General features: G+C 41.0%; 1 protein-coding gene across 1 annotated transcript; it reads left to right on the top strand.

Moving 5' to 3' along the window:
- Nucleotides 1-4,100: 4,100 nt before the first annotated feature.
- Nucleotides 4,101-21,650, top strand: LOC144738875 (metabotropic glutamate receptor 4-like; the record flags this gene model as incomplete). Its single annotated transcript, XM_078621871.1, is given in 6 exon segments — nt 4,101-4,301; nt 11,626-11,762; nt 12,904-12,985; nt 12,988-13,838; nt 19,287-19,533; nt 21,601-21,650. Coding segments are annotated over 6 exon segments (1,568 nt in total), but the record flags the coding sequence as incomplete, so codon positions are not given.
- Between the last annotated feature and the right edge of the window lie 3,293 nt (nt 21,651-24,943).

Consider the following 24,943-nt stretch of genomic DNA (forward strand, 5'->3'; position numbering starts at 1 on the left):
TTAAGGCACAAACACCAGGGCATCAAAGTAATGACCTGTTGCTGTGAGATGACAGCCACCATGCTGCCCTGAAGCTGTTTGTATATATGCACAGTCTTCATACACTACTTTCAACACTGGCATTGGTACAGAAAAACACAAATGTGTTGTGACAGTGTATGTTAAGTGTAGCCACACATGCTTTTAGAGCTGAACTGAATTCTATAAACACTACAGCAATGTGGCAAAGATAATGCACCGCAAATGTAGACATAACAATTGAATTCAAAACGACTGTTAGAAAATCAACTGTAAAGATAAAAACAGCAAATGTGTCAATTCAACAGCAACAGCCTATTCAACAGCACACAAACTATGTTGCTAAATGACCTGAAACGTAAGTCAACTTGTTTAAAACAGAAGCTTAATACCAGCTAATACCATACTAGCTTAATAGGATGTTTATAACTCACCTCTACTGACATATACCTGTAAAGAAATGGACGTGAATATACTGTACATCTTATTGTCTCATTGTAGGTTTACTACTACATACTACTACTACTACTACAAGTACTACATACTTCAATATCTATATTGTGCCTCAGTGAAGAAAAAGGTTTTTATCTGATTACTCCAGTAGTTGCAGCTCTTTATATAATACTGTTTCTAACCATGCACACTAACGCTCCCCAACTGTCCTCAGAGAGCAGTGTTAAACGTGCCTCCGAGCTTCCTTCACAGTGACAGAAAGAGTCTCACCACAGGTTAAAGTGAGACACTCCACCTCTCTCCTAGTGGAGAGTCTGAGGCCGCAGCAGAATAATCAGTGTCTGAGAGAGTTGGATCAGTGCGATCAAAGGATAGGGAGAGCGCCAGTGACTGGGGGAGAATCAAGACTTGCTTTTTATCTGTGAATGAAGGGGATGTAAAATTGATATTGATTAATGTTGAAAGGAGACGTAAGGCAGAGCAGGGACCAGTCTCAAAGGCGGTTTATTTCTGCTGCTTATCACCGATCTGTGGGAGCAGCAGACGCCGCAGCGGCGTAGATAAAGCGGATAGGTGCTTTGCTAAACTGCTTATCTTATTCAGGGCTGCAGGGGTTCTCAAAAATGTTTGACGACAAGCAGTGGGTGAGGATGTATAATATGACAGTTCACTGCTCTGTTCAGGGGGTTAGAGTTGACTTGATATCAAACACAAAATTCAATTTGGCTGTAGTTCTGATCAAGTAAGTGAAGTGATTTTTCACACCAACATATAATGTTATATTTTCCTCTAAATTCTCTAAATTAAACTGATGCAGCGATTACACCAATAAGACAGCAGGAAAGGGCTTTAATTAAATAGGTGTCTGGGCTCAAAGAGTAAATGTTCATTGCTTCCAGTTGACTAACTCTTCTGGCTCCAAACACAAGACCATTAAACACTTGGCTTGTTGAGACACAACTGTTGCTGTAATTAAAACACTTCAGCTTTAAAAGCTTTAACAGCCTTAAAAAATGTATTTATCATCGATCGTAAAGAAAACCTCATTACTCTTTACTATTCTTTCTTTATTGGGAGTTTGGACTCCATGGCATCAACAAAAATGCAAATCTGGCAAACCGAAACCATTAAACCATTGTACACTTGGAGAGAGGGACAAACCTGAAAACATATATGTAAATTTGTTTACTATGGTGTGGACATACAGACTGAATGACATCCAATCCAGGGTACACCTGTCAGCCAACATGTCAAAGACATACCTAGTACAAGATTTCACAAACATCATGATCACAGACCAGGCAAACATCCACTTAAATAAATGAACATTACTTCATTTCCTACAACTCAAATTATTAGTAAGATCAAAATCATATATTTCTTTTACAAGATAATATATAGATAGATATAAAAGAAGAAAAATCATTGTGGATTGAAAAAATAAATACATTTACAGAAATCATCACAAAAACTTCACAATTACTTTATTGCTTTGACATAGTCATCTTCAGCCTTTATTATTGTTGTTTGGGGTTTTAAATATATCAGATCGTTACGTTTTGTCAAGCTGTCAGTAGATTTAGCTGAATTATTTTGGTAAATGAATTATGGAATGGAAGATCAAAACATGTGTGGGATTGCTTTAGAAGGATGTGCGTCAGTCTCGGCAGCATGAAATGAATAACCTGCAGCCATTGAAAGCCAACAAAAGGTCAAAGGTTGAAGCCCACACACTGTCAAAAACGTCTTGTGAGACAACTTCAAGTAAACCATGCCCACACTTTGCCACAGTTTTTCTCAATCTGATGGATGTCCATGAAACAGCAGCAATCTGGAAAATGTGCATGAGCGAGCACATACCACCGAGGACAGCGCTAGAAACAGAGACAAAGGGAGAAAATAGAAATGGTCTGAAGAAAAAAAACAAAAAAAACAGTTAGTGTGGGTGGTCTGCCAAAATATCAGTCTCACCACCCACTGTGGGCTGGAGGATTCCCCATGGCATAAACATGTCTGCCAAACTGTGACAATCTCCGTCCAATCAAGGCCCCGTGGCTCTTAATTACTGAGCCGTAACCTCCAACAATAATTCATGCATCTCAAAAGCTCACGAGATAATCGAGGACACTGAAACGCCTCTGGTCGACTGCGAGGAGCGGGAGACGTAGCAAATGAAAGATGGCTGACAGAAAAAGACCTCTGCTGATTTGGGGTCCAGCACTCTTCAGATTGAAGTGGCTGCTGAAAATTGCTTGAACCCCACGGAGACATGTTGCATGATAACTGACATAAATGGTTTGGATTTGGAGCTGTAGTATTCATATGTCCAACATCAACAGAAGACGCTGGAATAAGAGAGGGCAGCAAGCACAACTGATACAACAGCCCTCCTTTGCTTATTTGCTATTATAAGCAACAAATGAACAAAAACAAATTCACTTTCACTCTCTCTCTCTCTCTCTTTCTTTCTCTCTGTCTCTCACCGTTGTCTTAACGTGTGAAGCTACAGAGAACTCAAGGTATATTCATACATAGAGATGCCAAGTAAATTCCTCCCTGGTAATTATTTCCATTGCTAATCTGAAGTGAACACATCCTTATTCTTAATCTCTCCCACAACAAGTGAGTTACATTGAAATGTCAGGCTGGTGGAGGACAGAGACGTTGGGATTGACATGTTGCAGGTCCACCCCCTCACCGCAATTAACAATTACAAAAACCTATGGAACGGCCTGAGCCAGGATTAATACAGTCCTATCACAAGTTATTACACTGAGCCTGTGAGCGGATTATCACTGTCTTGAGAATATATGTCTCCATTTCCTGCATCCCTAATTCCTCTCTACATTGGCTTCTGACACACAATACAAGAAGTGAATTCACGATCAGCAGGTCAGGATTACATGATTCATTAAAACTGCTCTAGGTATATACGTATATTAGTCAGGTGAATTGGGAAATGTCACTCAGGGTAAAAGAGTAAGTCTAGCCAAAGGCCTAATGTCTCAGAGAAATCTAAGTAGTCCTTCTGGACAGACCAGACATTTTTCTTTTACCTGATGAGATTTCCCGGAGGAGAAACCATTCCACTCCACATATTGGCATTGATTTGGTCTTCAGCAGCTATCCAGATATTTACCTTCCAGCTAATTGTGAGAGGCACGATCCATTCTGTGCTCACAACATAAGACTCACTAAGGAGCAATGCATTTCCTTCTAGTACTTTTGGACTGACGCCACCGTCACCATTTAGAAGACGCAGCTAGGTCCAAGTGGTTTGTACTGACTTTCATGTCCAGACTGATCTGCTTTCCAAAGTGATGACAGCAGAGTGAAGTGTGAACAAATATGTTTAAATGGTGGCGACGCATCGGCGTAGATTTCAGAGGGATGCCCTGGGGGGGGGTGGGGATATATTGGGAGGGGGGGTTCTTCAGTGGTTTAAACTGACAGATCAATGATGAACTGGAGAACGTGGTATGTGCGTTCATCTCTCTCATTCAATGATGAAATTACTAAAATGTCGAAATTGGGAGGGGGGTACGAATGCACCTCTGTCCTCACCACATTTGAAACTAAACTGCCGCCCATGCTGTGATGTGTTTGCATAATGTCTGTGTTTCTTACAGATCAGGAGCGGATAGGAAAGGACTCAAACTACGAGCAGGAAGGAAAGGTCCAGTTTGTTATCGACGCTGTCTATGCGATGGCTCACGCCCTCCACAACATGCACCAGGAGCTCTGCCCGGGGAAGATAGGTCTCTGTGCCAAAATGGATCCTATCAATGGCACTCACCTGCTCAAGCACATACGCCACCTGAACTTTGCAGGTGAGTCCTATTTCATGAAAACAGAATTGCACCTTTGTCTCATCTTGGTTCTCAGATTTTTGTAAATAATCAGGGGTAGATGTATGTATGTTGGAGGGAGCAAAAAGGACTTGTGCATCCCATCACTCCATTGTAAGCGACAGCAGTCCTCTAACAGTCTCTGTAAGAGTACCCTCTTAGGGAAATTCTAGCCTAAGCTGGCGTCTTCATCTAAATATAGAAAGGTGGATGAAATGAAGACAGGAAAGCAAGACATTAGCTGTTGTCAGCACGGTATACATGTGGAAGTCCAAAGGAGGAATCTCACAGAGCACAAAATCTCACCCTGCACTGTCCACTTATCCGCGACCATCCAATGAATGGATATGGAAGAGCCAGAAAAATGGAAAATGACTATTATGCACTCCTGAGGAATGTGTAGAAACATAAGGGTATGTTATAAAGTATACTGTGTCAAAATCAGAACGAGCACACCAACAGCTGATTGATTCCAACATTCCAATTCACATCCAACACAAGCTGTTTTAATGTCCGCAGGTCACACTATCCATCTCAGTGAGTAAGCAATCAGGTAGCAGGTTTACGTTTTCCAGCTCTACCAAACAAAAGCACACAGCCGATGTAATAAGATAACACACAACTGTTGTTGGCAGTCAGTGCTATCTGGTCATTGTACACAGAGTCCATCACTGATTGTTATTAACACAGACACGAAGCACTAATTATTTCTAATTAATCACAAAGGTATTTGTTATGTGGTTTCAGTCCAACCAGACAGTAAAAATAGCACAACAACAAAAATAGGATATTTTCTTCGTATTTCCAGAGAAAAACAGTACATACTTTCTTCAGTGAATATGTTTCCACTCCTGCATGGAGCCACTCTGCCCGGCTATCAGCCACGTTTACATTAATGACTCGCATATCAATTATTAACTGCTTTCACACACAAAGACCAGCGATCCATAGTTTCATTCGGGAGACACTGGTGTTTTAGAGGGAAGCCAATGAGAAAATTACAGCTCTTTCATGGAGACTTGAGTATGCAGTGTTTGTACAGATAAATTATTAATTCCAGCTCCTGCTCTTTGAGTTCATTTTTCATTCTAATAGCTACTTGTTGCATTGGCAGAATGTCAATTAAAAGTTTAATTCATTTCTGAAAAGAAATGTTTTTGCACCAAAAATTAAATTTACGGACTTTTGTAATGACTTTAATTTCCTTGGATCACTCTCTTCCCCCCGGGATGATGACGTATGTATGAGGGGTCCTGCATGATCTTGTTGGCCAACGGATTGTTTGATGTTCACAGATGGTGGAAAGGTGGTGTTGTTGGAAGTCCAGTGATCTTAGAGCAGATTTTAGTCATACTCTCCAGGCGGTTTCTGTTCTGGAGGCTGACGAAGTGGAAGCAGCATTAATGGAAAATGTGGAGATGCTCTCGGTGAAGGAGTAGTAGAAAGGGAGCATGGATATTAAATCAGTCATCGTCATAATTTAATTACAGTGTTGCATTGTGGGAACTATATGTACACCATACGATCACGATATCATCCCAGAACTTTTGGCATACTGACTGAGTTAGCCTTTGTTTGCGTACTACCATTTTGAATTACTAGGATGGTTAAACAAAAAAGTAAAAAAAAAAAGTTTTTTTAAATGATTTGGGTTTTGTAAGATGGTTAAATGGGGGGGGGGGGTGTCCTCATATTTCCTCAGGTGTGTACATAGCTAGTTAAGAGAAGAAAAAAGTAAAAATGCATGATTACAAAAACCTAGTGCCTATGTTTAATAAAAAAATGTGTTTGATAACGTTATTGAAGCAGTTATACTACAATTACATTTTAACCAGTGAATCTTGCAATTGTAACCAATTACACTTCCATAGTAACCTCCCCAACTCTGTACATGTAGGTTAAATTATAATAGTAATAATACATGCCATCAAAATAGAAACAAAAACATCCATATGCTTGTTTATTCCCTTATATAGTTCAGTTCTGTCACATGCTGTTACAGACATGAAGCTGTAATATAAAGCTGTAGTGATCACTTGTTTCGTGTCCGTCTGGTGCGTGTTGGCTGCCCAGTTTTCATGGTTACTGAGTTCAGTACGTCAATCCGTCTTTGTATATTGACAGGACAAAACACGTTCTGTCCACGAGCTGTTAGTCACTTGGCAGCTGTATGGCCAGCTAGCTGGAATCATCTCTGCTTAGCACACAGTTCCGAGTTAAAGCAGTCATTAAGTAAGGAGACTTCTGTCGGGCAGGGAATCGTTTCAGACAGCACACTAATAGTAGCTGTGAAACCCAACTGAAGAACTGTGCAACACTGTTGGACACTGTGAGAAACAATGTGCCGAGCTCATTCTGAGTGCACGTGTTTGTAGACATTGCATATTACACAAAGAGTGAGGTATATTCTGTGTATGTATAATACATGGTTCCTGAACGACAGTTACACATTCTGCCAGATTTTGACAGACTGGTAGCAAAGCTGAAAGAAGGGTGAAGGAAACAGGTCATCATGAGTGTTGACTCAATAAATTACATATGTTTCAGTCTGTGCCTTTGTTTTTAAAGAGTTAATTCTCTGGACTGACAATCCATCCATGAAGGACTATATTGGGTTTTGGTGTAGCAACAATAATACAACATTAATGTGGTACAGTTGATGGAAAATCATTCTACTAGCAAACTATAATAGTAATGTTCAACATTGGGAAAAAAAACAAAAAAAAACATCCGCATTATAAAACTGGAATAAAGAGCTGGAGCATGAAACTGCAGTGCAGTTGGTCTTGAGCTGTTTTTTTTTTTTTTTTTTAAATGTAAATAATAATGTACAGTATGTTACAACAATATCCAGAAGAGTTGCCTCACGGTTACGCTCCATCTAATTGCATCAGCACACAGGATATAACAAACATGTACAGATTAAATAATAAAAAAACAACAACTGCTGAACGAGTATATTTGATGACAAAGTCTCTGCATCTCTGCATTATAATATTTGTATGATGCTTTCACACATCAACTCATGGAGATTTATTTCCTGTTCTCTTACAAACAAAAAGCAGTATCAGATATCAATGGAAAAGTAAGGTTGTTTTTTATATTATTATTATTTTATCAAGATTATTTCTTGAGACTAAGCCTGTGAAAATCTATTGTTACATTTCTGTTAATTCTCAGCAGTCCTAGTGGATTTTTGCTAAAAATAATGTCATTTCATCCTCAGAAAAGCTACACAGCCAGGTCCACTGTGACCATATCCATGGCTTGTATTCAATTGCACACCATAATGGAGCACAGTTGATAAAGATCAAATGTCAATGAGCTTCTTCAAAACAGAGTGCAGAAATTGGAGGCTCACAGTGATGTGGCCATGCTTCTGGCATTCTCACAAAACTATTATCTATGATAATCTGGTAGACTGTCAGGGGTCTCAACGGGGGACATACTAAGCCCGCTGATGACAGATAACCTTTAAGAAAAGATGAAACATCATCTGACAAAGGGCTTTCTTGAGGGGGATATTTTCACTCCTATGCTATCCTGCTATATGTTCTCTATCATGTTTGTCACACCAATGTATTTTAAATTGTAGCTCCTTCATTATTGGAAATGAACTTCTCTGTTGTTCAGCCTAATCTTAGCACCTTTATTTGCTGTGTATGACTCTTTCAAGCTCGCTCTTTTTGATCATTTCATTGGATTTGTTTAGATGGCCACAGCCAACTGAAGCTTTCACTCATGATTTTCACGAGATCATTTTAAACAAAATATTACTCACTATTATCGCTAATTGTAGCTCTAAACCCCTCAGGTGTTATGGGTAATTTAGAAAGAACACTGGCAATTAAAGGCTTATAAACAATAACTCAGTAATTAAGTCACATGTGATGGGGCGGGAGAGACATTTCAAGAGTGGATGTGTGTTTAATTCAGCATGACTTGCCTGTGCACAGGTCATTACGAGTTAATGATTGGTGTAGAGGGCAGCAAGCTGTGCTTCCATTTGCCAAGGTGTCCCTGTTGTGCATCTGAGCAGAACAAGCACATGTTGATTAATGATCATATTCAGTAATTTTTAAGTGTGTGTCAGTAGTGGACTGATTGGGGGGGGACTCATTAAATATTACACTGAATTATCAGCAGTTCATTAACCCCAGTGCTCTTTGTGTGTGATGAACAAACAGTCCTTTGGTAAACATGTGTAACCTCAGGGCACCTGGTCACAGGAGTGTCGAGCACACTGAAGCAGTGGTAGAGGCCTCGCCGGAACTCATTATGGCCCTGACTAGTCAGCAGACTGGTTAGACAAGCAGTTGTGCCACATGGCAGGTCTAATTCCTCATGTGCAACTCAAACATTGACCGCACTGTCCCTGAATGCGCCGCTGTTCTCGGGCTTAATTAATACAACACACAACTGCCATTAGAAGAGGGACCACAGGTGGGGATTCCCCCCAGACCGTTACTGTTACCTTTGTAGATGAACAGTTCTAATTTTATTCCATCATAGAAAGGGTTCTCTGTGTGCTCATGATGCCATCTGATATCTTCTGATGTGGGAAAAAAGGTTTCACTTGCATTGAGAGGAATTATTGTATATGTTAGGTGTTGTGAGAAAACCCAGACAGTGTGCGATGATGAGCAGTCAGGGTCAAGCTGCAAGAGAAGAAGAATAAAGAAGAACAGGATCGCTCAGTTCAGCCGCAGTCTTATCCACTCCAGCACCGAGCAGTGAAGGTGTCTGCTGCACCTCTGCAGACAGAGAACCATAGCTCTCAGGAGGGGTCAGTGATGTGAGCATTTCTTTGGCACACAAAGTGACAAAACATCAGCAAGATGTGGCCAGTTTCCAATTCACAGGCTCTGATCTTCGACTGACTCCCTTAACAACCTCATAAAGCACTGACTAACTGCTTCTATGACCCTGTGCATCGAATTGTGCTGTTTGGGCTTTTCAGACCTAAAGCTGTTTCATTTTCATACCCTTATCAGGGTCCATAACCTGAATCAGTAGAGAAGCCCAGACACTCCTCTGGAACCTGGGTCTGCCGCACAAAAGACCTCCCCAGTGAGGGTGTCTGCTGATACACTCACCACCACAACTGACTCCTCTCAATGCCGAAGGAGTAGTGGCAACTCCTCACTACTTTGAGCTTCTGTCAATATATCTGAGGCTGAGCCGATGCCTATGGTTCATCCTTTGGTTTATTACCTGCAGCTTGTGACCTTAGGTGAGGGTTCCGAAGAAATATAGACTAGAGCTGAAATGATGCTTCCAGTCACTCAAGTAACACATTACCAAAAAAATCTGTGAGGTGGCATTTTGATTCTTTTAAACAGAGCACTGTGTTTTGCTCGGAGGACCGGGTGGCACCAACACCCCAAAAAAAACACAAAAGAAGAAGAAGAAGACGGAGACAAAGAATTGACAGGGTAACATTGGAAACAGCTCTGCTGATGTTTGTAGCCCTTTGGTCAATGAGTATGGTCGCACAGGCAGTGCTGTGGTGCATTTCTGAAGAGTCCCAGAAGCAACCCTGTGGATAAGCATCGGGTCTGTTTCACAGAGCACATTGTACAGTCCAGAGGTTCAACACATTACAGCACATAGCATCTGGTCAATTCTCAAAATATCACACTGAATTCAGAATGTGAAAGTAAAACACCACATGCGGGACTAACCCACACTGACAAAATGTACTTGAAGTGATGCAAATTACAAATTACAGAGTGAAACAAAACAAAGATGACATTTAAAATCCTCCACTTGGGACAACTCCTCCCAAATCCAAGAACCATAATTTTCCACTGCTCGACAAGGCCATTAGCACTTAGCATATCATCCCCAAAGATCAGAGAGGCAAGCACCCGTGCGAGGGTATAGTAGCTGGCTACAGAAGCATTCAAAGACCAGGACTAAAAATTGTTGAATTTGAGGTTTGAATCATGGGCATGCTGTCCTCGGAGGGCAGATGTGGGCTTACTCATTGCTTCCCAGCTTTTTGTGTGCGTTAGATTTTTCCTGAGTTAGTGTTCAGTAGCTGGAGATCTCAATTAACACCATGTTCAGACATATGGGTGTTTACCCGGACACATGGCACCAGGACATCCTCAGCTGGTCAATGATCAACATAATTGTAATATCAGCTGATATGTTGTTAACACTCTGACCACCACCTGGTAGTAAGTTGGATCAGATGGTGGGGTAGGATGCCAGATAGACCCTGCAAGGCCAAACAAACAAGGGTCAAGTGGTCCATTTTTTGTCCTTGAACTTGCTGGTGGACACCGGGGGTGAGCAGTGCCATCAGGTTGAAGAAGGATTTTTAGAGGGCATGGTTGGCTAGTGGGATAGCTACCAGCAGGTCAAGTGAAACATCACTTTTCCAGTCACAGAGGCATGGTGGGAGATCAGTGAGGCAATGGAACTTTCAGTTGACCCTGAAGAGGTTCTGATCTAATCTGATCTGTTTCCATACAGTAAGTCACAGCCAATGCACGTTTTACCTAAAGCTCTTAGACAGAACTGTATCTGGTCCATTACTCTTGTTCAATGACAGCCGTGTTCATGTGAGCACACAACTTCCTCTTCGAGCCTGATTAGAATCCGTGGCAGAAAATATGACAGAGCCAATATGCTTGTGTTTGTACACATACAACCATAATTCCTCTCTGCTTCATATAGTAATCCCCCCGTGATCACTGACTGCTTTGTGATGTGGGCGGCATTGTTACAGAAGCAGGGTTAAGAAAAGCTTTAATGCCATAATCCAGAAGACTGACTCATCAAGATGTGGATTAGACTGTCACATCATCCAGTCTTTAAACAAAGAGGAGAAGGAGAAAAGCATCTACAGCAGTTGGCCATGTTTGTACTTAAGTTCATAACCAGGATCCGAATGGTATTTTAATAATCATCCATACATGCTTACAGTAAAATTTCATAAACATTCGTGTGTGAACGTTGATGGAAACAGCAAATGTTTGTTTGCTCCTTGAGAAGATAACCTTTCTACTGTCATGAGTAAAAGGTGTAGGGGCTGCCAAGTGGGCCAATCTGGTTTCCATGGGTATAGATTATAGAATAAACTCTGGAGGGCTTTCTTTATACAGTAAGACATGCCTTGAAACATGAGATTTTTATCACATGGATAAAATGTGAAGAGTAAAGAGTTTAAAAGAAAAGCTATGAACCAGATTTGAAATTGTTTCCTTTTTCACTGTACCAGAATCTCTATGATAATATTGGTAATGACAAGATATTGTAAATAACCCAATACATGTGTGATTATTCTGTTATCTAGGCATAGCTGGCAACCCAGTGCTCTTCAATGAAAATGGGGATGCCCCTGGGCGCTACGAGATCTACCAATATCAGATTCGCAACGGCACAGCTGAGTACAAAATCATCGGCCACTGGACAGATCAACTTCATCTTAATGTAAGCGCTCAATTCCAAATCCACACATTCCCACACATGAGGAGTTAAAACACCCAACCCACAAAGGGTATGTTTGTCAGTGCAATAAAAATCCTTCTTGGAAATATACTTTTTCAAGCTCTGCGGCTGATAATATCATCTTTAAAGGTGTAAACATCCACAGGGTGCTCTAAATGATTAATAGGGTAGATGGTGATGAAAAGAAAACCACAGGAGCTGAAGGACAGACATATTTCACACCATCTCTCCACTAAGTTCCACCAACAATACTGTGGGCAGGGAGGGTGTGATGAAGCAGCAACAATATTATAGCAAATTACATAAAGGAACCAAACAAATTATGTTTTGACAACATGAAGAAGAGGCTCTGGGCAGGCAAAAGCGATTACCATTGAACATATGAAGCAGCTTGAGAGGAGCTTTTTCTTCTTTACCTCTATCACAATGTGTGCTGGGGACAAGAAAAAAGTGAAGCTGGTTGTGGGTACCCACTGTGAAGTGTTCCAGTTTGGACTCTAAAGTCATCCTTATTTAATTAGCCTGCTTTGTTTTGTTAATTAAATGCACATTTAGAGACAAATGTACCGGCTTTGAACAGCCACAATTGAATTCAAATGCGAACAAACCATTACAACAGAGGCTCTCTCAGGATGACAGATGTAATTTATCTCTACCAGTATGCTTGTACAAGTGGAGGCTTCAAAGAACAGTAATACTAAAAGCGCATTTATGATGTGTTTCTCTGATCAGAGATGATGCAGTATTGATTTTTGACACAACTATTATCCAAGAAATGAAGGGGGAAAAAAAAAAAAAAACCTCCTGCAGGTTCCTGCAGTGTAACGAATACACTATCTAGCCCCAAGAGTGCCTTGGCCTTGACCCAGATAATATGACCTTCCACTGAAAAATTCTGCCAGATCTTAAAAAGAAGGCTGAATTTGACCCCGACTTTATACTGTGAACTGCAGGAAATCACCTTTCAGATTGTCCTTGAGCCTCGGCGGCCCAACTCATCTTTTTGAATCAATAAAGTGTCACATGGTGGCCATTTTACAGAAAAAGGAAAGCTGTCTACGCTGTCCTCTTCTCTCTTGGTCTCGCTCAGTGTCTCCGTGTCCGTCTGCTGTCTCCCTCACAGGTTCGTTCCATGCAGTGGCCTGGCGCTGTGCGTCAGATTCCCGCCTCAATCTGTAGCCAGCCCTGTCAGCCTGGAGAGCGCAAGAGACTGTGAAGGGGATCCCTTGCTGTTGGCACTGTGAGAGATGTGATGGCTATCAGTACCAGGCGGACACTTACACGTGCAAGATGTGTCGCTTTGATTTGCGTCCCAACGAGAATCATACTGGCTGTGTTCCAATCCCCATTGTCAAACTGGAGTGGAGTTCACCGTGGGCAGTAATCCCAGTGCTTATCGCTGTTGTCGGCATCATGGCCACACTACTAGTGGTGGTTACCTTCGTCCGTTACAATGACACTCCCATCGTGAAGGCATCAGGTCGAGAGCTTAGCTACGTACTGTTAACTGGCATCTTCCTCTGTTACGCCACAACTTTCCTGATGATTTCCACCCCTGACGTAGGAATCTGCTCCCTCCGGAGGATCTTCTTGGGTCTCGGCATGAGCATCAGTTATGCTGCCCTGCTCACCAAAACCAATCGCATTTACCGAATCTTTGAGCAGGGTACAATGTCTGTGAGTGCACCCCGATTTATCTCTCCAGCCTCCCAGCTGGTCATCACCTTCACCCTGGCGTCAGTGCAGCTGCTCGGAGTGTGCATCTGGTTTGGGGTGGATCCCTCCAAGGCCATTATCGACTATGAGGATCAGAGGACGTCCAACCCAGTGCTTGCTCGTGGCGTGCTTAAGTGTGACATCTCGGACCTGTCTTTGATCTGCCTGCTAGGCTACAGCATGCTGCTAATGGTCACCTGTACAGTCTATGCCATCAAAACCAGAGGGGTACCGGAGACCTTCAATGAGGCCAAACCCATTGGTTTTACAATGTACACCACTTGTATCATTTGGCTTGCGTTCATCCCGATCTTCTTTGGCACCTCACAGTCCACAGAAAAGGTAAGACTTCTCTGTTGTTTTAATGTAAATTATAATTGTTTGAAAGGGTAACAAACATCTTTACATCATTTCCATTTCTCGAATCCCTATTCATCTGCACGTGGACAGTGTAAACATGAATACACACATTTTTAGAAACTCTGACTATATTATTTGACAATGCGGGTTGTTTAATGATGACAGTCACATTTAACGATGGTGTTATTTTGGATAAAGAATATATTTAAGAATGAAGATAAATCAACTACACATAGATGTCACAGAGATTTGTATAGTCACCATCTACAAACCCTGGACAGTTCTGTAATTCTCTCATAACTCTGCAGTCAGCACATAAGTCTGTAACTCAAATATACAGTATGTGGTGGTGGGGTGCCATGAGACATTAGTGGAACAAAAGCTGTTTACACAAATGCAGCTCACACTCATATGCCCATGTCAAATCAATGTGCCTGACCTCATGAACCGTGGACATCCAATGCTCCCACTGGATGTGATTCAGGTCAGGAAGGATCCAAAAGGGAAAAGGAAGTCAAGGCTGTGTTTGGAACTCATTCAGAGGAGGCAGTCTGGGTCCAAAGCCAAAGGGGTACAACAATGACACGGTAAAAATGTGTAGATTCGGTTGAAAGAGGTCTGTTGGCAGGGGAACAAGAGGAGCTCAGTGGCTACACAAGAGGACAGTGATGAGGGAAAACTATCAGCAGTGCCAGCGTTGCATCTGACAGATGCAACAAATTAATCCTTACCTCCAATCCGTTGGGATTTCACAAAACAATGCGTCAAAATACTGGCCTGCAGAACTGGCTGTGATAGTTACCCTTGTACAAAAACGTTCTTGAGAGACACAGTGTGTGAAATGTGTGATGCTCAGCGTTGTAAAATAATTTTGACAGTGCACAGCACTAGAGAAAATCTGGATATGACTTCAGCCAGTTGAATTATATCAATACCGACATATGTGAACAGAAAGTTAAGACATGTTCAGGTGAAGACAATACAGCCTTAGTGAATTCTCATTCACAACACGTCCACTAGCAGTTAGACCTCAACATCCCAATTTGATATCATCACAATACATCCTGATCACCGTACACAGTCCAGAAAAACGATCGAGTGTAAAACTCACATGGTGTTTTTAATGAGAATGTTACACATCTGAGGTCGCATGTCAACAGCTACAGTGGATACTCATGAGTCTTTGCTCTGAAGATGAAAGGGACTGAGAACATCACAGGGGAATTGAACATCTTTTCGGAGGATGAGGTAATCCATTTCATAATGTGGCTTTGAATGCGAGAAGTAAAAGAAAGCTTTAAAGGGTGAATAGGGGCCTTCTTTTTCTTCGCTTCTTCCAAAAGTCTGATTTGATTTACAGCTCCTGAAGAACATCTTCCATTCAGGTTTAATGAAGGATATCCTGTCCCAGTGATTCTAATTATTTCTAGTAGAAAACCGTACAGACAGTAGCTGGAAAATAGAAGAGTTCTGCCTCTGCTCTCAACCATTTTAATATAAAACATGAAATGGGATGATAAATATGTTTTTCCACTGATCATTTTTTTCTTCTCTCATTCTAGATGTTAGAGTCATATTTAATATGAAACCAATGTTGGAAAATGTATCTCATATATTTCGATTCATTCACACCTTACAGCAAGTTACTTTGCTGTCCAACAAAGTTTTGTGCAGTAATATGCCAGGTTAACAAAACTTGTGACTGATTCTCTGAGCTGTTACATAACAATGATGTTATTTAAGGAATTGACATGCCAGAGCAAACATACCTTATAATCAGCGTACTGTATATGACAGGCCTCACAAAGCCTTACAGCCCACGCTGACAAGTCTTTCAGGGCAATTAAATGCTCCACTTCCTCCGGGTCTTGATTCACTTATCTCGCTGTCTATGTGCTCATCACCAAGGCTCAGCTTCACATTCACTCATTTATTTGTCATCTATTTGTCATCTGGTGCCAGGATAACTGTAACAAATAACATGGGAGGCTTTCTCCACCATTGAAATAGGGACATCTGGTCTATCTATGGAGCGTGCTTTATACTAGCTGCAGGAAGAGATGTGACACCTGCTTACCTGGAGAAACAGCCTAAATCAGAGGCTGTCTCACAGCGACATGGCAGAGGAGAGGCAATAGACAATAGCTTGCAGCGAAATGAGGCTTCAGTACAAAAGGCTCAGTTCAAATTCAATCAGCCCACACAAACAGGTCCTGCCATTATTGTGCATGAATGGACTGATAGATTGAGTGGTTGTATATTTCTTTGTGATGTTTCTATCTCACTGATACTGTCAAGTCCACAATGGATAAAAAGAACAGATGTTAGTGCACTCATGAGACAACAAGTTCAAAGAGTGCAGACACAATGTGCATAAAATGTCTGAGTGCTAAGACTGTGAGTTGTGAGGAAAAGTTATCAGAAACAGACAGACAGGAAGATGAGCAGGCCTGATGCCCGCCCCCCCCCCCAATCATATGCAGATATTTGTATTAGATGCGCCAATGGAAGCTACAGAGATGCACAGGCACCGTTTTAGCTGTTTTTTTTTAATTCAGAACTAAACCCCGTCAAGGACATCCAGTGAGATCCTCCAACAACACAAACCGTTGTGTGTGACCACAGCTGTTTATAGCACCCACAATGTACAAGAACAAAATAAGAGATGTGTGATGAAATTAAGTGTGTATTCACTTATTATTTCAATTAAATTCACTATGAGTAGATACTTTTTGTGGAAAAATAATTAACATAATATGAAATTCAGACTTTGTGAAGCTGTTTTATTTTACATTTCACCACACCAGGTTTGACTTGATCTAAAATATTTTGTATAACAAAATATAATAATAATAATAATAATAATAATAATAATAATAATAATAATAATAATAATAATAATAATATACATTAAAAGCTCTTGAAAACAGTGCATGTATCGAAAGCTGTGTCAGTTTCTTTCAATTTCATTCTTTGTCTGAGATCCGTATTATAATTAATGTCTCACAGGTCCAATAATTAAGGTTGATGTTGTAGCAAAAAAAAGAGCTGAGCAACATCTTGGACTTCAGAGAATCATTGTGTTCATTAGACCCAAAGCAGAAAGCCCTCCAGGTCTTGGCCAGTGACCTCTGGGTGCTCCAATAATGGGTGAACGGGCTGTTAAGCTAATCAACGCCAAATAACTGTGATCTTTATAAATTACATTCTTCCGTGCAGCTCTATTACTCCATCCCCCCAGGCTTTTGTTTGTTTATTAGCTTAATTGGAGTGCATTTATAGTGACTTTTCACGCAACAGTCCCCTCTGCTTAACGTTTCCATCGACACTGCAAAACAATAGCTGAAAGAAAAACTATGCAGTATTAAATGAATTTGATATTTTGCCGACCGGCGCAGAGGCTCCCTCGTGTCCTCGGCTGAAAATAGCATTTGTTTACATGTTTCACTCTCAGTCGGTACTCATAATGGTTTCCAAAACTTCATCTTATCCCATAAACCTATTGATCCCCATTGTTTTCCTCACAACATGAATACCGAAGTGGTCGGCTTCCACTCTGTTGTGTTTGGCCTCAGGCGAGATCTGCTGATGGCGCTGTCATGAAAAGTGCATGAGATTTACAGCAACTTGATTTTATGAGCTCCAGTGTGCATGCTCAGGTGCGCCGCAATCAGCCAGAGACACATTATGGAGCTGAACAATGTCGTTGGTTGACGCTGAAAACTGGACTTCATTTGTAAGCAGGCGCAGCAACATGAACCATGACGTCTTTTTATCTAGTCGGAGACTGATGCTGTCTAGAGAACAATTACACAAGAATCGAATTGAATTCAAATAAAACAATAATTCATTTGTATTATATATTGACTTAATGTGTAATTGTACTATGAGAACGTTTGGTTCACAGGAAGAGCAATAACTCTACAGATTAGTTTAGAAATAATTCGGTTATGTGGCTTCCTAGATGATAAATAAAACCTGGACCACACAGGTTCAGGCTGAGAGTTGTTTTTTTTTTAATCTGATTTAGAAGGCTTCAAACATCAGTGACCACATGGGAAGCTTTGAAGGTTGCCATGTCTGGTTGGAATAGGGAACATTATGTTTATCTGACTAACAGCTTGAGTTCAACGGTCTATCCCCGAGGCTACAAAGCCCAACGCTGGTCACTGATCACTGCTGTTTCACTACCATACATCCATTCTTTCTGCATTCCTGTGTGGTACCGTAATCTCCTGAGAGAATATGTACCTATACGGGGTCAAAAACTACATGGAGGGAAACATAAAACAATATAAAAAAGAAAGAATATGATTCACTCATTTAGGGAGTTAAATGCCGCTGTTGCTCTGCTTTGAAAAGAAGAAGAGATCTGTTGGCTGGTCAGTCAGTGGGGCAGTAGATGAAATCAGAATCAGAGTCAGAATCTGCTTCATTGCCAGGTATATACATAGTAAGTACCTGTCTCAGTGTAAGGTATCTTTAATATCTTTGAACGTCTGTGCTGCAGCCCACTGCAGGCTTGGCTCCACACTAGGAGATGGTCGGGCTATAAGACAAGGCTCCTTGATCCTGTTGTGAGACCAGGATGACATGTTTCCTTCAATATGATCATCTCTATCATTTATACATCTGGTTATGTATTTATTGTATATATTATTGTATAGTATGTATTATTTTTGCTCATGGATTCAGGGAGTACTGTTGCTAAAATGGCTGCAGTCCTTCTGATCTGCTGCATCACAGTGCATGACTGTGGAAGCTGCTTTGTAAAGAATTGAAATAAAATGAGTTAGGCGGTAACCTCCCCTTTGATTTGGATGATCTGACCAAGCGGAACATTTTCATGAGCTTGCTTCTTTTTTTTTCGCTTTTAAGGACCTGCTTGGTATTATTAAATCTGTGATATGGTTGTGTGTGTGTGTGTGTGTGTGTGTGTGTGTGTGTAGCCATATATATTACATTAAACAAACATGTCAGTTTTGGCTGATTAAACTCAAGCGTTGTAAGAGTAGATGAGGAATCATAGTTCATCACTTTTAATTGTTTTGCATCTTTTGTTAGTCGTAGTAGAAACTACTAACAACAGCTTGGATAATTAAAATCATACACAGCAGTTGTCATTTGTTCAGTACAGGCCACTGCCTATATATATATATGTTATAGGTAATGTGAAAAAACAAATAATATGCAAATTACTTCAATATTATGTGCTAACAATCCGTTAGCTAGCACTAAGCCTTGTCCTAACCCTAACCCATACACCCGCAAGGACCGGTTGTTTGCAGACACCTGTGTGTTTGGGTTATGTGCAAATAATCCGTGTCATTTGCATATTACCTGGTTTTCACATTACCCGTAATGTACACAGTCTTTATATATGTACAGCTGTTTCTGCTTGTTTCTTACGTGTGTATTTACTTTTTGCAGATGTACATCCAAACAACCACGCTGACCATCTCTGTTAGTCTAAGCGCCTCTGTTTCCCTGGGATTGCTCTACATGCCCAAGGTCTACGTGGTTCTCTTCCACCCTGAGCAGAATGTGCCCAAACGCACACGCAGCCTCAAAGCTGTGGTTACCGCTGCAACCATGTCCAACAAATTCAACCCCAAGGCCGGACTCAGACCCAATGGAGAAGCCAAGACCGAGCTGTGTGAAAGCCTCGAAACGCAGAGTAAGAACCTGAAGGAGAATATTTGTCCAAGAACCTGCTAAATGTGTTAATACCTTGGAGCTTGTCTGTCCTTTGCTTTTTAAATCAAAAGAATTGGTGCGGAGGTACAACACAGACTTAAACACTATCTCTCATTACTGGACATGTAGCACATTATTTAATGCTTCACTGAATCTGGTACATTCACTGCCATTGTTAGTTATAGTAGGAGGAAACGAAAATTGTTGCAAGTCAGATGGAAGCATCACAGGATTTGATGCCTGTCTTACAGTCATCTATTTCTGAATTTTTTGTCTTTGAGTGCTTTATTTTTAAGATAACAAACCTGATTTTCTTTATTCTTGCAGTGAATTTAATGGCAACTGTTCTTTTATACAGTATTTCAAAAATGTTCACTTACAAATGCTAGTGAGACTTCTACTGTCATGTGCAGGGAAGCATGTTTCTCTCTGCTGGTGAAGGATGTTTGGACATGACGTGTTTGACTGAAAATCTGACCAGAATTCTGAAAACAATGTGACTTTACTGAACAAAGGCTATCGTCATAGTCATCATGATTGTCAATCATTCCATCATCACTGAGGCCAGAGATGCCAGAACTCCTGCACAAGGTGCATCACTCTTTGTCAGATGTTTCATGTGTTCCACCCATTTTTACAGATAATTTCATTTAAGGTATTTACACTTATGATTACTAATCTTTCAGCCTTTTACTGATGAGCAAAGCTAACTGGTCCCTTATATCTTGGAGCATCAAAAGTCAATATTCAGCAGCTCAGTGACATGGGTCCTATGCCAGGTGGTACTAAACCTTGGTACCTGACTCGAATCCGAGAGAGCTAAGCCTCATTTTGAATTTATGACCCTAATGTTTTTATTTTGCAGATTTTACCTTGTTAACGGGAATGATGAGGATATTTTGACTTTGGTGTACAGAGAGACCCTTGTTGGGTTCAACTTTCAATCTGAAGAGCCTTTGTTGGGTTCTGGGAAAATGTGACTGCGATTACATCTTGATGAGGGAGGAAACAAACACTCCTGAGCTACTGCCATCGCCATTGTATAAACACACTATAAATATGCAAACAGATGTGCTGCCGTCTAATTTCACTCATGAATGTACTTGTCATTGTTCTAGCAGTAGCAAGATGCAACACAATTAGATCACCACTTGCAGCAGTGCAAATGGCTCAAAGGATCAGGTCCAAAATATTCATCCCCACCTTACCTTGAGGAGCGGGGGGTGGTGGTGGTGGTGGTAGTGGTGGGGGGGTGACATCAGTCAACCTGAGATGAATTCCCTCCAGATGGCCTGAATGAAAAACGCACATTGTTGTTACACATTATAAGCACATTGGCATGTGAAAAATGTTTCCCAAAGCGAAGTCTAAAAGTGCTGATGTTGTGGGTACTTTTGACACAGAAGTGACAATGACAATGCACTGTGGTAACTGTGGTAATGACTGCTGAGGATCAGGATGGTTTCATGTAAGCACAGTGCAGCATTCATTTCTCTTTCGCTTGAGTCTCAGTTGCAGGTTAATAAGGCCTTTTCCTACAATGAGCAACAAGAGAGCAAAGACACAGAATTGATAGCCAGCAGCAATTTTCCATTTACCCTGATAGGATTTTTTTTTTTTTTTTTTTTACAGGGGCGGTAATATGCATGACTATGTGAATAAACACCATCTGTCATTGTCATCGGCAGCACGGATATATCGCTTGACGAAATTGAAAAATTCTTGTCTGGTGCAGCTCGACAAACTGTGCAGATCTGCTGGTGATATGTCAGGATTTATCTGCTCCACCTCAGCGAATCAGCTAACATGTTTTGGGTAGACAGACGGAATGCTGAGGCCTGATACTTGACCGGGGGCAATTGGCTCAGCTAACACCTTTTTCCGTTGTAGATTATTCCATGTATATGTCAGGCAAACTATTGATAGGTAATGTATGATGACTATGCAGACTTAATCTCACACACGTGGAAAACGCAACAAATATTTGTTGAAGAAGTGCACCTCCACTCACTAACGGATTCTGTCTTCTCTGTTTGTTCTCTTTCAGGTTTCCCAACAAAGCAAACATACATCAGCTACAGCAACCATGCAATTTAACGTGCACATGCTCTTATCTTAAATCAGGATGTCCATCTGATGGAGAAAAACATGCGGTGAAATGTAATGGGCTGCAAACATGTGGATGTTTCCTTGTGTGGATGGACATCACAAAGAGGCATCACTCAAAGACCTGAAGAGTTGAGAGGAGACCATGAAGAGGTGCAGAGAGGGATGAACAGGGGACCAGAAAGAACATCCTAAACTGAAAAAAAATCATTAAGTATGAAAAGAAGTATGAAAGAAAAATCCTTGCATGGCACAGGGCCTGGTGATTGAAGGATGGAGCTTTCTTTTGAGTGTTTACATGTCTGCTATGCCCTCTCTCAAAGACATCATCTTTAGCAGCACTGACTGAATTCAAGCTAAGATCCAGAATATTCAGGTGTTCTTAATCCTGTATGGCAGTTTTTGAACTATAAATATTGTCAAAATCCTTCAGGCATCACAAGGGATTATTTAACACCAGAAAGGTGTTATACCTATATGCTATGTGGATTTCTATTTTTTTCCCTTATTTCTAAAAAAACAAACTAACAAAACAACAACAAAAAAAACAACTCCAGTGTCATGAGTCAAATGACTGGATCATCTCAGCAATGCAGCAAATCTCGATTGGACTTATTTCCTCTTTCAGGTTTCTACTGCTGACTGCACATGTAAGATGGTCTCAGCCAATTTTGAGCATGCCAGTTTCAACCTCCTGTGTTGTGTTGTTAAGAGAAATTACAAGAAAAAAAGAGACGATAATAATATTTGGAATGCGTTTTAACTCTGTTGCCACGTTGGTAAGATTCTTTGGGCCTCAGCCTATTGTATGTTTAAAAAAAAAAAAACGTTTTCAAATGGTGGTCTAGTGAGTGAGTGTTTATCTGTGCTTAAAGGAGGCCATGATTTGTATTACCAGCCACCCCAAGGCTGCCACTGCCATCTGCATACCTGTATGTCCTTTGCCTCCTGGTGAAGAGTAAGCTGTCGTCCAGTGTGACCCTCACATCACTGCCACTGGCTATTCTCTTGGTCACATGTAGCGAAATGGGGAAGCTTAGCTGTACAGCTCCATTAGGAGGGGAATTAAGATGAAGTATGCCCTTGAGGGTATCGTGCAATAGGTCCTGGAGGTGATATCCTTAATGGACAAGACACTCAGAACATTCATTACATGCATGTGTCCTCCTCAGGCACTCTCATGATACGGGGGAAGGTGTCAGGAAGTTGGATGGCCTTCAACAAATGAAAATTTAAATGCAAAAGTATACAATACCTCTATCAACCAGATTAATACTTGGCTTTGGAAAGTATAAAAGCCCCCTAATGCCTTGAGGGAAACATTGTGAGGTCATTTGTGTTGTGATTTGAACCCTGCTTCTCATGCTTCCCTCTGTATTACTTTCAGCACTATTTGTGTTGCAGAATAACGTGAGTGCTGACCAAATTAAATGGCAAATTAATGTTTGTTCTTAAATGGATTGATGATGTCCTCTGTATGTCCTGACATACCCAAACATTGGGAAAAATGGTACAAAAAAGATATAGTGCCTGGCTATCTTAATATGTATTTGTAAAACCTCATGACAAGTGTGTGAAGCATGTTTATTTATTTTTTTTATACAAAATTTTATTTCTATTAAAAATGTTTTCAAACTTCCCTTCCAGGTTTGTGTGATTTAGGAAAATTGACCGGATAATTTGTTGATTAATGAGGAAATAAGTATTATAAATAAATGCAGAAAATGCTGCCTTCCTAACAGAAGTGCTAATGCACCGTACGTAATCCAGACGGTTGGCGGTGCTTGTGTGTGAGTGGGTGTTTTGTATCTCTGTTGTTTAGACATAATACAAAAACAACTGCCAGCCCTGAAGACAACAGATGCTTTTCTTGGACTAATATGTTGCTAAGCTGTGCTAGAAAGACAAACAGCTGCTCGGAGCATGCATAAAACAAATGGTTTGTCAGCACTTAAATCCAAGAGTACAGTGAGGATCCATCATGTTCTTTACACCTCGCTGAAAATGGGAGCAGCTGTACAGAAATAATCCAAGTATTTAATAACCAAGTACTCCACAGGGAAGTTAAAATCAAACATCAAATGACTCTGTGGTTGTGACTCTTTTCAGGCTGCAGCACTACCACATCGCTAGCATCGCCAGCTCAGAATGCTCTGACTCCACGTATCATTTTGGTGTGGTCTGACTTGATCTGTCGCCAGTTGGGTCTGTTCATGCGTAGTCTTATTTGAACCATGGGATGTACACAGTGTCTTCAAATATAGGTTTTCATCTTCTGCTTGCGCCTTCTAAGGGTCACAGTTCTGCTGTAGCTGATCTGCTGTCAGTGGGCAAACAGCGGGGTACTCCCTGGAGGGGAGACACTTAAGACTGACAACCATTCAAAACTACTGTACGGTTCAATGCCAGGTTAAATACCAACCAATGAATCTGGCATGCTTTTGGAGGGGAGAGTACCTGGAGAAAACCTGGAATCTTCTCACTGTGAAGAAACAGGGCTAATCACTACACTACTGTGTAGTTACAACAAAATTACCTCCGCCAACGAGTTTATGTTTATGCTCTGTTTGTTTGTCTGTTAGTAAAATAACTCCAAAAGTTATGAACAGGAAATGCTGACGAGGAATAGATGATTAAATGGTAGATGGTAATGTTCTGGAACCATCTGGATCAGGAATCTGTTGAGGGATTCTTACTCATTGTGAGATAGGGCCAATTTCAGCATGTGTGTAGAACTCCACTGTCTCTGAGACTCCACTGTCCTCTGGGGGTTTGAGCCCAATGAGGGACAGATGTTGGTTTGTTTTTGTTTTACTATTGAAATAAAAAAGAAAATGAAGAACAAAAAGAAATAATAGATCTCAGAGTGCATGATTTGTGTAACAAGGTTGCATGGATGCAACCATGGATGGTTGGATGGATGGGATCAACACACATGAACTCAATATTGAAATATAAATGTACATTTCTTCTGTTAGTTTCCACCACGGTAGCTGTCTTTGCCATGATGGCACACACAAAGCTCTGCTGAATTGCCATTATTAAAATCACAGCCTCACCACAGCTCTGACTGCGACATCAGCTCACTGGCAACAACTGAAGAGAAGAGGGGCGAGGATGTGTTCGTCCAACAGCTGGTCCCTTTTTTACCCTGGTGAGTCTGAAAGCCAGCAGGTTTCATTGAACTCGAAGACGATGAAGGACAACTGACGATGTTACCCAGCATCCATTCAGAAACAAATGGTGTGGTTCAGGGGTCCAGTTCATTGTGATTGGCTGGGAAA

Source organism: Lampetra planeri, unplaced genomic scaffold, assembly GCF_965212315.1.
Source record: "Lampetra planeri unplaced genomic scaffold, kcLamPlan1.2.h2 scaffold_1202, whole genome shotgun sequence".
Classification (NCBI taxonomy): domain Eukaryota; kingdom Metazoa; phylum Chordata; class Hyperoartia; order Petromyzontiformes; family Petromyzontidae; genus Lampetra; species Lampetra planeri.